Consider the following 15,000-nt stretch of genomic DNA (forward strand, 5'->3'; position numbering starts at 1 on the left):
CAGACTCTCTTTAGTAGTAGCAACCATTCTTTACGCAGAGAGAATATCCATTCTGTTTGTTTGCAAATATTTCGAAAGGGGAGTAGTCTGGTCAAATATACGAAGAAATATTTGAGTAGTCAGTATGGTTTCATATTTGAGTAGTGATTCAATGTATGCTTTGGCTTTGCTGCGAACATCTGATTCCATATTTTCATGTTCTTGTATGGTAGCCAAAGTTAGCAGAACATCTGTGTATAGGGCAGTATCAGGCTTGCCAAAGTTTCCAAGTATTTTTCTCAAAGCATTATCTTTAGCCCACCAGCGAGTTTTTCCGACTGGAGAGAGGCGTTGATGGCGAGAACTTTTGTTTTCATTCACCCAAATAATCATTGGCTTATAAGATTCTCTGATAAAGACTGCAATATCATTCCCTACTGAACAGTGTTTTTTTATTGTGTTGATCTTTATTATATGTTTATGTGTGTCTGTATAATCATAGAATGCTGACTGTGTTGCCCAACCAGTTAGCAATAATGAAATGGAAAAGATGGCATATTGTATACTGGCTGATGGTTAATGAACGATAGCTTACAGAAAATGTTGATAAAATTATCGGAACAACCATTTATAGGGACATTTCAAGATTACTCTCTTGCAATATCTGCATTAAGGTGTGCGGGAGATGAGATTCATGTCCCACCTCTCGAGAGAGCCAAGAACTTTCAGTCTAACACCACCCTTTATTAGGCACAACTGATCATACAGAGCAAAAACATAGTAAAAGAAGACTTAACATCCAAACTGACATTACAAGACTAGCATAAGGTCCAATTTCTCTTAACAGAAACGAGAAAACGCCTGAGGGCAAGATTAGCGATTTTTAGGCAGCCACACCTTGGAGGAGCACACACGTGATCAACACATGATTCATCCAGAAAACAATACATTTTGAAAAACAAGGAGGCATATACGACTTAGTAACATGAAATTTACAGAAATGTTCCAAAAAAAAGAGTGAAAAGACGAAAATAGGATATAAATATAGCGAGCAAGAGAGAGAGAGAGAGAGAGAGAGAGAGAGAGAGAGAGAGATGATAACTATATACATGTGGGACTAATTAATTAGTATTTCATTTATTTTAAGGTCCTTCATAAACATTTTACAAATATATGGGTCCGAATGGTACAATCCCAGACTAAGATTTAGGTTGTTTTTATTAGTGATTTTGTTAGGAAAAACAACAGGAGTCTGTCTATAAATATGTAGGGACAATTAGATAGGAAAATCCACCGGTAGAAATATATATAGAGTGAGGGTAGAGTAATGAAAGAATCTACCAGGAGAGGTAGAAAAGGCAGTTTCAGACTTTTTCTTTTTCTCCGTCCTTCGAGTTATTAAACTCGGAAATTTCTTCTTTTTGTTATTTGTAGAGTTCGTGCCTAGGTTTCTTTATTTTATTTGTTGGTTTTCTTTATGTTTCTAGCACTTAAGGATTAGTGCTCTTTTTCTAGCAGTTGGTCAGTACTTTATATTTTCTACTCTGTTTAATTTTTCCACTGTGTGTGTGGTTTTCTTTATCGGTGTTTTGCACTTAGAATCCACAATCGCTGAGCACCAATTTTTGTTGTGTTTTTGTCTTTGTTTGTACTTACGGGTTTCCTTTTTTTTATTCACTTTCCCTCTTCTCTTCTCTTTTATTATTAGCCAGTCTTTCTTCGGTAGCTTGTTGGTAATGTTTGGAAGGTTATCTGTTATATGGGTTAACCTTCAGTTATCACTTGCGATGAGTTTTTCTTTTCTTAGGAACATTGTAGATTAATTTCTTTTCATTTTCCAGTCTCTCAGGAGGTTTTAAGCTTGGGTACACCGTAGGACTCTTGGCAAGTTAAACACCACTTAATTAATCTTACTTATTATTACAATACTAAGTCACAGTTTTACACAACACTACACAGGGAACAGAGGAAGTACTGCCGTAGCCTCCCCGTATAAGGCTTAGATCCTAACTGAATTTATCTGAGACCTCAAGTGAAGTCTCAGCCTAACTCATACAGTTAAGCTCCTCCTTCACTTCTACTAAGACACATCCTACTACTTCTTGAGTGGCTTTCCTTACTCCCGGTGCCACCCCTAGATTAGTGTTATTGGTTATGTTAATCTACGGTAACCACCCACTGAAGGTGTCAAAGTTCAGATTTTCCCCTGGAGTTTGCAACTTACTGTTTTGGCAAACTGCTGCCTGTGTTTAGTCTCTTTTTCGAAACTGCTATTGCTGCAGTCTGATACTGCCACACATCTACTCCCTTTTCTACCTCTCCTGGTAGATTCTTTCATTACTCTACCCTCACTCTGTATATATTTCTACCAGTGGATTTTTTCTTATCCATTTGTCCCTACATATTTATAGACAGACTCCTGTTGTTTTCCAAACAATCTGAAATGCTAATTCCACATTACTAAGGCTGATAAATCCAATAGTTTAGTAGTTCTAGACAAAACGGACTACATATCACGCATGCATACTTTATTATAAGATAAAACAACTTACAAAAAACTCATAAAAAATCCGTTTGACCAAATAATAAAAACTTTAATATCAATATGAAACAAATTCTTAAAGATAAAAAAGAACTCTTGTGTAAATTAACTGTAAAGTGTCCCTCATTACCTTATTTATATGGCCTAGTTAAAACTCATAAGGAAAACAAACCTATGCGCCCAATTATTAGTAATATAGGATTAATTGCTTATAAACTATTTAAATATATTATTAAATTGTTATCCCCTCTACTTGGAACTGTATCTAATTCACACATCCGGAATTCTCTTGATCTTGTAGAAAAATGAGATAACATTGCACTAAACCCTAGTGATATCTTGTCAGTTTTGATGTATGTTCCTTGTTTACAAAAGTCCCTATTGACTCTGTGCTAGAATATTTAAGTAATGAACTTGTATTGCATGAATTGCCTATGTCCGTTAGTTACATAATTTCATTGATTAAGTTGTGTATTTGTGATAGCAGATTTATTTTTAATGGAGAATATTACCAACAAATGATTTGGTATCACCTCTCCTTTCAAACTTATATATGGAATTTTTGAAAGACAACACCTCCCGAATATCACACTTGTCCCCTTAAAATGGTACAGATATGTAGATGACATCTTAATACTCTTACCTGTTGGTATCGATGTAAATGACTTATTATCTAAATTGAATAATTTACTGCAATCCGTAAAATTCATTGTTGAAATTGAAAATAACAATGTCATCCCTTTCCTAGATATATTAATACATAGAGAATCTTTCTAATGTGAATTCAGTATTGATAGAAAACCCACAAATAATTTAACATATGTACATTTTTATTCTGGCCACCATCTTAATATTAAAATGTCAATTTTTTCTTCTATGTTCCTACACGCTTTGCGTATCACGAGTCCACAATATCTTGACCAAGAAATAGAATACATAAAAAAGATAGGAAACGATCTCTGCTACCCACCTCATATAATCGATTTATGTTATCAAAGAGCTCACAAAAAGTTTTATAGTGTTGCTAGTAATGAAAAAGAAACCCATAAAAATGAACTTAGCTTGCCTTACTTTCGTGGATTTGAAACCATAAAATCGATATTTAAATCGTTTAATGTCAATGTAGTGTTCTCTTATAACAATGCCATTAAAGATATGCTAATCAAGAATAGTCCCGAAACAAATAACAACATCATTTACAAAATTCCTTGTAGGGATTGCCCATCTTTTTACGTCGGTCAGTCAAATAAAAATTTATGTGTACTACATATTAAGCAGCATATGCATTCAGTTAGAACAGACCAGACTTTAGAGGCACTATTTATCCATCTGAGCGAGAAATCTCATTGTACAAATTGGGGCGATACCTTTGTAATTGCTAGGTCTAATGATTATGTTCCAAGAAATTTACTGGAATCAGCAATTATACAAATCACTCATAAAAACAACCTAAATCTTAGTCTGGGAATGTACCATTTGGACCCATATATTTGTAAAATGTTTATGAAGGACCTTAAAATAAATGAACTACTAATTAATTAGTCCCACATGTATATAGTTATTATCTCTCTCTCTCTCTTGTTAGCTATATTTATATCGTATTTACGTCTTTTCACTAATCTTTTTGGATCATTTTTGTTAAATTCATGTTACTAAGTCGTATATGCCTCCTTGTTTTTCAAAATGTATTGTTTTCTGGATGAATCATGTGTTGACCACGTGTGTGCTCCTCCAAGGTGTGGCTGCCTAAAAATCGCTAATCTTGCCCTCAGGCGTTTTCTCGTTTCTGTTAAGTGAAATTGGACCTTATGCTAATCTTGTAATGTCAGTTTGGATATTAAGCCTACTTTTACTATGTTTTTGCTCTGTATGATCAGTTGTGCCTAAGTAAATGGTCGTGTTAGACAGAAAGTTCTTGGCTCTTTCACCTTCCATTTTCCTCCATGGCAAAAACTTTATACACACACACACACACACACACACACACACACACACACACACACACACATATATATATATATATATATATATATATATATATATATATATGAGGTAAGAAATAAATTTTTATCTGTTTGTTTATTTATTAACTTATATTTTTCTTTTTTAAATAAGTGGGGTCTCTTCTTTCTGTATTTACTTTTATCTCTTTTTACTTCTTCCTAATGAATATACCATAATATTCTTTGGCATCTTGAATTTCAAGTCAGTGGCCCCTGCGGTGGGCTTGTTCCATACAAATAAGTTTTATCTTCTGAATATATTAATAATAAATAGTAAACAAAGCCTCTACCTTCTGCAGTTAAAACACTTCTTTATGGCTAAGCATGCTAGTCCTACAAGGAGTGAAGGAGAGTTCATGGAGCATCAGCTTTGTGCAAAGCAATGTTCCTTCATCTCAATCTAGATATCTCTTCTGTCTTCAGGGAAGTCAGGCGGAGCAATGGCCTGTCTCTCGTCAGTCCTGATAGCAGGGATCTTGGTACCCCTTGTGGAACCTTCCATTGCCAAGCAGTACAACTTGCTAGTCTTGTGTCCGATTGGGCCACGCAGCGTCTACCGCCTGACGCTTCATCTCTCCGAGATCCTTGCCAACGCCGGTCACCTCGTCACCCACGTGTCGACTTATGGACCTTCCTCCAAGTAAGACAGTTTGGTGACTGGTTTTCAGAGGAGAGACTTGAATATGATTGTTGGCAAGAGTAAGCTTATAAGGAGAAAAGAGGGATGCTGAAAGAATAGAAGTGGTTTTTTCATTGTCAGGAGCTTCTATACATATAGCAGTTTGACTACCATCATGATGTTTCAGTTAATTTTGTCCTCATTCTAAACTTTTGAATGTGAAGTATACTCTTTGTTGTAGGATATTTTCCCATTTCAGACACCCGAACGTCACAGAAGTTCCCACAGGGGCATCTGTCGAGCAATTGGAAGCCATGAACATCTTCCACTATAGGAACACTATGGCCGGATACGACTGGATCAGAGACGTCATTGAAAAAACAGGGGACGCGATGTGGAGGAACGAGCACATCAGACACCTTTGGGCGAGACGGCGTGATTTTGACGCTGTTGTGATTCTCAGTACAATGAACGAAATTGCTGGTCCTTTCCTGATGGACTACAATGGAGCGTTTGTTACCTTGTGCTCCTCTGGAGCTGCTGTAGAGGCCCTGAGCATAGCCGGGCAGGGCAATTGGCTCCCTCTGTCTGTGATACCGAATAAGTTGGTGTATGATGATCACGTCTCCTTTCTCGAGAGGCTGACAAATGTGTGGAGGACGTGGGCCTTGTACAGTGAATACGAGGAGACATCCATCTCCATGTCTCAGAAAATTCTCGAAAGATATATTCCTGGCATGCCCCCAGTGGGACAGCTTTTTGAGAGGGTCCATCTGACCTTGATCAACGGTCACTTTGCGCTAGATGGACCTATGCCTTTGCTCCCCACTCAGGTTGAGATCGGAACCATCACTGCAAAGCCTCCCAAACCTTTGCCCAGTGTAAGTCTACCAAAAAGAAATCAAAATATTGTTGCCAGTCTGTAGATTCACAGGAAATGGTATATTGTTGATGAAGAGTAGTTTTACTAGAGTAGGTGGAGGTGGTGTCGATAAAAGTTACTTTTGCTCATTCCAATGGTATGTTAACATATCTCTGTTTAGGGTAGTCAGTAAATGCAATTAAACTTGCCTCCCTTCAACAAATTTTGAGATGTGAGCACTGAAAGACCCCAAAGTTGTAAGAGCTTTCTGAAGGTAGTCTAAGTCTAGATTTGAGAGTTTTACCACAATATGAACAATGTCTTTTGCACATAAGTCACTTCTGAAGAGCTGAAGCGAACACAGAAAAAGGTATTGATATCTATGTTTCCTGGGAAGTGATTGACTTTAGGTAACCTAGAGTTGTAACAAAACTTTGGAGTTGTTGCTCTCTGCTGCAGTTACAATTCATAAGAATAATTGGTAAGGACATATACCAGAAGAGTAAGTAATAGACGAAAGGATTGTCCTAGAAATAAACCAGAAAACTTGAGGCTCAGATGTATTGAATAGATATGTCTAGGGCAACCCTTGGAATCATATGAATGAATTGATTGAGGGATTGATTAGTGCTATGAACTGGCTCTCCAACAGATTAATTGAGACGCTGAGCTTATTCATACACTAAAAACCTCTAGAGGACAGGATAAGCGCCTCCCTAACAGTGGTGGTAGTGGTGGTAGGGACTTGTCTTTGAAACAGCTACTTAATATTTGGGTCAAGTTAGGTTAGGTTCTAGGGTATAGGCTTTGCCCTTGTACCGGCACCTCAGTTTTTCTATAACATATGATACAGCATTCACTTCTTGCTTCTCAATACTGCCTTCAATAAATGGTTTGTCAACTGCTTCACTTCTCACTTTTACATAGTGTGGATAAAATGTATGCTAAACTTATCTTCTGTATTTTCACAAAAAGGGCACTTAATACCTCTTTATATATGTCTTTATAAAATATTTAAGCATTGCACATATTTTGTTCTTGTTCCAAATAGTGTCACATGCAAAAAATGTATTGTAGGATGGCCAGAAAATAGTATATACATATATATATATATATATATATATATATATATATATATATATATATATATATGTGAATATATACATATATTACACATAAATATATATATACACATATATACATGTATCCCCTCACACACGATCTTCTCTTGTTTAGGATCTCGAGGAATTTGCTGAGTCAGCTGGCGACTCGGGCATCATACTTTTCACCCTGGGCAGCTATGTGAAGAGCAGTGATATACCCAATCAGTGCAAGGTGAACTATCTTGTGGATTTCCCGCTGACATGATTATTTGTAAGAGTTATTTATTCGCGAACTGTCTGTAACGTGAGAGCCTGCACAGGGACACACGCATACACACAATATATATCTGTTCTGAGTGAATTTAGATGTCAGTCGCTTTTTTATTGATCAGAATGGAACAAGCAACACCAGTCTACTTTAAATTCTAACGCACATTTACACCAGTTATTCTTTGGAAGACTTGTTATTATTATTAGTATATTATAGAGTGGGCGAACTCTATTCAAATGGAACAAGCCCACCACAGGGACCACTGACTTGAAATTCAAGCTTCCAAAGAATATTAAGGTGTTTATTTGAAGGAAGTAACAAAATGTAATAAGAAATACAGAAAGAGGTTGTTAGGTAGAACTATTGACAAATGAATAAATTAAAAAGATGGAAAAGAATAAATAAAGAATTGAAGTCAGCTTTCCTAAGAATCTCAAAATCTTTGTCTGTTTTCCTCCCAGGTAATTTTTCTTGAGGTTTTTAGAAGACTGCCTCAGAAGGTCATTTGGAAATACGAAGAGGATGACCTGGATCTCCCGCCAAATGTCATTACGAGGAAGTGGCTGCCGCAGCAGGATATTCTGGGTAAAAGTCAATGTTTGTTGAATCAAAATGGGTGAATTGTGATTTTGTCTGTACACCAGGTGACTGGTGATTGTCACAAGAAACTTTATCATCAGGATCACTGCAAAACCAACTTGGCAAAAATTTTAAAAATATCCCAGACATTTCAACAGAACTTACCTCCGAGCAATGTCAAATCGACAGCTATACTTTTTTTTTTTTCTTTACAAATTTTGATAGTACTTAGACAGTACCTGGCATTTCTCAACCAGACTGGATGCAGTCACTTTTTTCTTTTTAGGTCTGTAGCATTGACTTACTTGTTTGTCCCGGTCAACTCTGTTGATTGCACTATCTCCTCCAGGACATCCTAAAACGCGGCTTTTCATGTCTCACTGCGGTAATTTTGGAGTTCAGGAGGCGAAGTACCATGGGGTTCCAATTCTGGGTTTCCCTGTAGCCTTCGACCAGAACAGCAATGCGGTTCAGATGGCCAACAAAGGACTAGGTCTAGTGATCAGATGGGAGGAGCTGACAAGAGAGCTGCTCTTCACGTCAATCCAGACTCTTATAAATGACCCATCGTGAGTTTTACGCAAATTGTTTTTGCTTCTTATTGTCTTTTCTTTGTCTTTTACAAGTTATTGATTTTTTTTCATGGGCCTTCTCCTCTGCCCTCTTTCTAAGCTGGTTCTCTGTTTCACTTAATCTTGTGAAAATTAGCCCTGGAAATCTGGATAAGTTGGATGATTGTTGCATTCTGGAACCAGCAAGACAGTGCTTTTATCCTCTATTGGGAAATGATATTTAAAAGGTCCATAAAATCTTACAAAGCTCCACAATAATAATATATGTCTGTCATTTAGTACTAGGGTCACATAGTAGGTATTTCAATGAAAGAGTTTATATATAAAACACTGCCAAAAACCTGCCAAATACCCGCTGCCACCACTTGCTTCCCACGCAGATACGCTGCCAGGATGAAGCGAGTGTCAGAAGCGGCTCAGGATCAGAAGGAGACGGCAGCCGAGAGAGCCATCTGGTGGATTGAGTACGCCATTCGCTGTAACGCTCGCAACTGCTCTTATGCCGAGTACGGGGGCAAGACGCTCCATTTCTTCCAGTACGTGATGGCAGACGTGGCAGTCTTCTTGGTGCTAGCCTTCCTTGCGCTAGTGTCTTTCTCCTGTTATGTCTGTGCATGTGCGTATAGAATTATCTCCAGAGTTTGGAGAAGACGAGCAAAGGAAAAGATCAACTAACAATTATTGTTAATCTGAACAAGAACCCTTTTCATATGGAACAAGGCCCCAAAAGGGGTCATTAGCTTGAAATTCAAGTTTCCGAAGAATATTAGTGTTCATTCTAAAGAAGCAACAGAAAGTAATATTAATAAAAATAATAATCATTATTATTAATCAGAAGATAATAAAACTAAATTGATTTTGAAAGTATAGCATGTAAAAAAAACGGTACAAAAATTCAATAATTTAAATTTAATAAAGTTAGAGATAATTTATACCAACAAAACAGACAATGTGAATGCATTATATATATAGTGTAGAAATGACAATTCTTCTAACTTGAATATTTATGGGTAAACCTATAACAGTGAACTTCATAATTATCTGCTACGGGGCCTAAAGATATAGTATCTGACCTCACTAACAGATTTTATAAGTATATTATGCGTAAATCTTTTTCAGCATTTAGCTTGATCAGCTGAAATTATGACTATATTCATAGTTTAAGGAAGAATTTTTATATTGCTTTCACTGGCTGTTTCCCTTAAGGTAGAACAAGGTTTATGTGCTATTCACTTAGAAGAAATGGCCTTAATTGTTTTCATAACACTTCTTCAGTTATGATTAAATATATAGAATCAGAATGTTCTAATTCAACCCCACAAAGGAAGTCTTTAGAATTGACTAAAATGACTCTCCAACTTTTAATATATCAGCATACTATGTCACAGGAGGGCGAAATTGCAGCTTCGATGACGGAGGCATTAACTCACCAAGGTAGAGGTTGCCTATGGCCCTATACTGGTATACCCATGCCAAGTGGGCCCAATTGCTATCGAATTCCTTAAGAAAACTTAGGCCTAGATAAGAGGTGGGCAGAAAGCCAGCTTCGATGACGGAGGCATTTTAACTCACCAAGGTAGAGGTTGCCTATGGCTCCTTACTGGTATACCCATGCCAAGTGGGGCCAATTGATACCGAATTCCTTAAGGTAACTATGGCCTAAAGGAATCCCATCCTCTCGAATCATGGATATCTGCACATCAGTGTCAAAATACTTACAGTCTGGATTAAGGTATATATTTACTTGATGCACTTACCATACAGCTTGATGTTGTCCGTGAATATGAGATGGTAAATTATGTTGCCTCCTTTATTGAGTTGGTATCCAGCATCCATCTTCTATAGTACTCTTGTCATGTGAATCATGGCTACTACGATGAGTAGTGGAGACAGTGAGCCATCTTGAGAGATCCCTGTCCTGATGTTAACCTCTCCTAGTCTTATCCCAGAGCTTGTAAATACTGTATCCCAGTTGCCCGTTGTATTTTTGAAGAAGCTGATGGTGCTTTCCTCTGCCCCATATATGTTCAAGGATTCTATTAGCCATGTTTGTGATATCATGTCGAAGGCTTTCTTGTAGTCGATCCATGCTATGCTTAGGTTGGTTTACCTTCTCTTACTATTCTTCATTACAATTTGGCCTATCAGGAACTGGTCTTTTGTGCCCCTATACTTCCTTGGGCAGCCTTTCTGTAGGCAGGGAATGGTGTTTGTATCCTCTAGGTAGTTATGCCGCCTTTCACAGACGATACCTGTTAGAAACATTTTTTCTTTTCAAAATTATTACTACGTAATATGTTTTTATTTTTATTTTATTATCATTATCATTATTTCGAATTTCTCTTATTGTTATTATTATTTTAATTTCATTTATATTTATATTTCATTTTTATTGATTAAATTTAATTTTAATTTTAATTATCAAAGTTAATACTGTTAATTTTTTTATAACTACTTATTTTTTCTTTTGAATTTTTATTATTTTTAAACTTTTATTTAATTCTATCTTTTTTATTTATTTTTTACTTTAAATATTATTTCATTATTATTTATATTTTTTATTGTTTTTATTTTTATTTTTAATTTCATTATTTTATTTTCATTATTATTATTTTTTTCTATTTTTCATTTTTATTATTTTCTAATTTTATTATATTATATTTATATTTTATTTTTATTTATATTTTATTAATCTTTTAAATCTTTTTATTATATTACTTTATATTTACTTTTATTTTATTGATTTTTTATTGATTTTCCTTTTAAGATTTTAATTGTTTATTAATTTTTATTCATTTTATTGTTCTCATCATTATTTTTAAATTCAATTTTATTATTATTATTATTTTTTATTTTCTTATATTTATTTTCTATTGTTTTTGTCTTATTTTTAAATTTTCTCAGTATTCTGTTAATTTATTATATTTTTACAGCTTTTATTTTTTTACTCTAAATATTATTTTATTTAATTATTATTACTTTATTTTTATTATTTGTATTATTTTTATTTTTGATGAAAATTATTTTATTTTTATTATTATTATTTATATTTTTATTATTTCTGTTTTTATGTGCATTATATTTATTTTTTATTTCTTATTATTTTTATTCTATTTTTGTAATTTATATAATTATTTTGCTAATTTTATCTTTTATTTTTTATTTATATTACTATTATTTTTACTTTTATTTTATTTATATTTTTATTTAGATTCTTAGTTTTCTGATAACAGCGGCAACTGCTGGAACATCAACAAATTTCCAGAGTCTGAAAGGTGAAGTCTGTAAGACAATCTGTGGCGATAATGTGACCAATGTTGATATTGCAAGTGTGCATGTTGGTCTCTTCGGACGAGAAAAGAAATCCTTAAGGATCGAGTGTTCAAACGTATCGTCGAGGCTGTATTTGCTGAGGCAGGCTAAGCATCGGCGGCCTGCTGGTTTTTTCGTGTCAGATTACTTGACGCCAGCTAACCACTCGTTGTTCTATAACCTTCGCCAGCTTAGGAAACAATATCCAAATAAGATTAAGTCCGTTTTTACCAGATGAGGGAATATCTTCTACAGACTCGGAATCAGCAGCGGCTGCTGGCCCTGATTCGTCCTTGAAGCTGATTTAGTTAATGGTGAATTCCCTACATTTTTACCTGACATTGACAATTATTTACCTGTAGACTGCAAATATTATGATTTGCGTACTGTGCCAATTTCTGTGTCAGAACCATATTTTAATTTGCTTATGCTCAACATTCGTAGTTGTAAGAAGAATTTGAGTGTGTTTTTATCATATTTCTGTCATTTACTCACATATTTCTCTTGCATTGTCTTAGTTGAAACCTGGCTTACTAAAGATAAAGATGATATTTAAACAATTCCTGGTTTTTACAGTTATGACTTGTACCGTGATCACCTTGGAGGAGGTATCAAGATTTTTGTCAGGAATGGTATCCAAACCAGAATTATTTATTAGTACTCCTTCTTAAACCACTTGTTTGAAGTGCTGACTATTGAGTTTATTATAAATTGTAAAAAACTGATATGTTCTGCCACTTATCATCCACCCACATCTTCTCATGTCAAAAATAATGACTTTGTTTTTTCATTTGCGTCCTTCTTAAGGAATGTTCTCAGCCTTCTTATACCGGCTATTGTTTGTGGTGATTTTAATATGAAACTTTTTAATATGAATAAGTACGGTAATGTTGACTATTTTGTGAGTAGCTTGTTTGAACTGGGTCTCTGGCCTCTTGTAACTATTCCAACTAAAATTCATTCGCAAAACCAAATCACTAGCTTTAGCCTGTTGGATCAGATTTGGATCTCACAGGGCGACGGCGTGAGACATTCTTTTGTTATTCCCATTGATATAACTGACCATTTCCCTGTTGGGATATCTGTTGGCTCATTTCCCAACCATATATATGCCCATTAGCATAGTTCATGATAAGAGACCTTTAAGCGAGAGAGGGAAGGTCACCTTTGCGATGTTGCTATTTCATTTTGTTTTCACTTTTACTAATGCTAATATAAATGGAACATTTGATCTTTATTTCTCAAATATTTGAGCTTTATAAAAGAGCATTTCCTCTGATAAAATACACAGTAAAGATAAAAGAATCTGCTCCTTGGATGACCCCTAAGCTCAAGCAGTGTATCGCAAAGAAAGCAAAACTGTACAACCTATACCTAGCAGGAAAAATCGTTAAGTTGCAGTATATATGGTACAGAAACAGATTAACCAACGTTTTACGTAGATCAAAACGTCTGTACTATATGAAGAAGTTTTATGAGGCAGGCAAAAATTCTCGTATGATCTGGTCTTGTCTGAATTCTGTTTTGGATAAGAGGAAGACGGTTACATTAGAGCGTACTGAGGTGTCTGACCGGGTATTAACTGGACGTGAATTAGCCAATTATGCAAATGAGTATTTTGTTACTGCTGCTGCTTCCCTGGTTGGTAGTCTGTCACACCCTCTGCCTTATACATTTTTATCGGCACCGATAATGTCCACCTGTTTTCTTAATCCTACCGATTCTTTTAAAAAATAAGGGTAATAAGGTTATGGATATATCACCTTATGGATATATCACCTCTAATTTTTAAGGAAAATGGACGTTTATTTTCACAACATTTTGCTGAGTTATATAACGTATCAATTGCTGTGCCACAATACCCAAATGCTTTAAAAAAGGCTAGGGTTACTCCGGTTCACAAGTCTGGATCCAGCTCAAACGTGGACAATTATCGACCTCTATCTGTCCTACCTACAGTGTCAAAGATATTTGAAAAACTTACACTCATAAGAATGGAAAGTTTCATCGATGTCCATTCATTGCTTAGCCCATGTCAGTTTGGCTTCCGCCGCGGGAAAAGTACAACTCATGCTATCATAAAGTTGTTTTCTACTCTACTCATGGCTTACCATCAGAAAATGTTTAGTGTGTGTTTCTTTTTAGATTTAAGAAAAGCTTTTGACACTGTACCACATAGTATCCTACTACAGAAACTGGCTCATTACGGATTTAGAGGCCAGTGTCATGAATATTTGAAATCTTATTATCAGAACAGGGAGCAGTATGTATTTTTAAATGGCCTATGCTCTGATTCTAAACTTATTACTTGCGGAGTTCCGCAGGGTTCTATTCTTGGCCCATTGTGTTTTGATTTATTTATCAATAATTTACCATTGGCAGTTGGAGTTGAGACTGTGTTATTTGCTGGTGACGCAGCCTTTGTTGTCACGTCATGCTCTTTAGACGGATTATTTAATAACATCAAAAAGCTCTTCTCAGACTTGGAGAAATATCTAAAAGCCAATATGCTCTTGCCAAACTCCAAAAAGAGTAAGTTAATGTTTTTTTCCTCGTGCCCGGTACAGAATTTACCTGACATATTCTTTGCAGGAGAAGCCATAGAGTGGGTGAATGAATTTAAATACTTAGGACTAACAATAACAAGAACTTTGTCCTTTGCTAAACATATTAACATCAGCCGAGTAAGAGGAACTCTAATTGGCATACGTGATGTTGTCCCTACTCGTGTGCTTGTAAATCTGTACTATGCTCTTGCCCTTCCGTACTTGAACAACCATTTGATAGTTTGGGGTTCAGCGCCTGCAAGTCACCCCACCAGACTCAATTCTTGTGTCAATAATCTTCTGAGAACTATCTTGGGAGTTAAATGGGTAGATAATGTCCCACTGTTGGGAATTGTGGAAATGTACGATAATTTGAAGCTGTTGAGGCTGAGGAGTCTTTATAAACACAATCTCTTTAAGTTTTTAAGACTTTTACTGAGTGGGAAGTATACTGAGATGTACGATATTTTACTTCGTCCATATCTCCAAATACACTCATATGAAACAAGAGGAAATATGTTTCGCCATCCTCATTTGGTTTGTGAGGTGGAGAGAAGATTTTTACCACATCAAATGATATTGCTGTATGATAGTCTACCACCTACCTTATTT

At 35.5% G+C, this 15,000-nt stretch overlaps 1 protein-coding gene across 3 annotated transcripts in view; it reads left to right on the top strand.

The window, feature by feature from the left end:
• The window catches only part of LOC135209112 (UDP-glucosyltransferase 2-like), a 43,955-nt gene extending 34,124 nt beyond the window's left edge, over positions 1-9,831 (top strand). For all 3 annotated transcript variants that reach the window (XM_064241743.1, XM_064241742.1, XM_064241744.1), the window contains exons 2-7: positions 4,948-5,164; positions 5,403-6,024; positions 7,242-7,340; positions 7,841-7,964; positions 8,308-8,527; positions 8,911-9,831. In XM_064241743.1, the coding sequence (XP_064097813.1) occupies positions 4,965-5,164; positions 5,403-6,024; positions 7,242-7,340; positions 7,841-7,964; positions 8,308-8,527; positions 8,911-9,205 (1,560 nt within the window). In that variant the 5' untranslated portion in view covers positions 4,948-4,964 and the 3' untranslated portion in view covers positions 9,206-9,831. The remainder of the gene's footprint in view (positions 1-4,947; positions 5,165-5,402; positions 6,025-7,241; positions 7,341-7,840; positions 7,965-8,307; positions 8,528-8,910) is intronic.
• Positions 9,832-15,000: the final 5,169 nt, after the last annotated feature.

This window comes from Macrobrachium nipponense, chromosome 37, assembly GCF_015104395.2.
Source record: "Macrobrachium nipponense isolate FS-2020 chromosome 37, ASM1510439v2, whole genome shotgun sequence".
NCBI lineage: Eukaryota > Metazoa > Arthropoda > Malacostraca > Decapoda > Palaemonidae > Macrobrachium > Macrobrachium nipponense.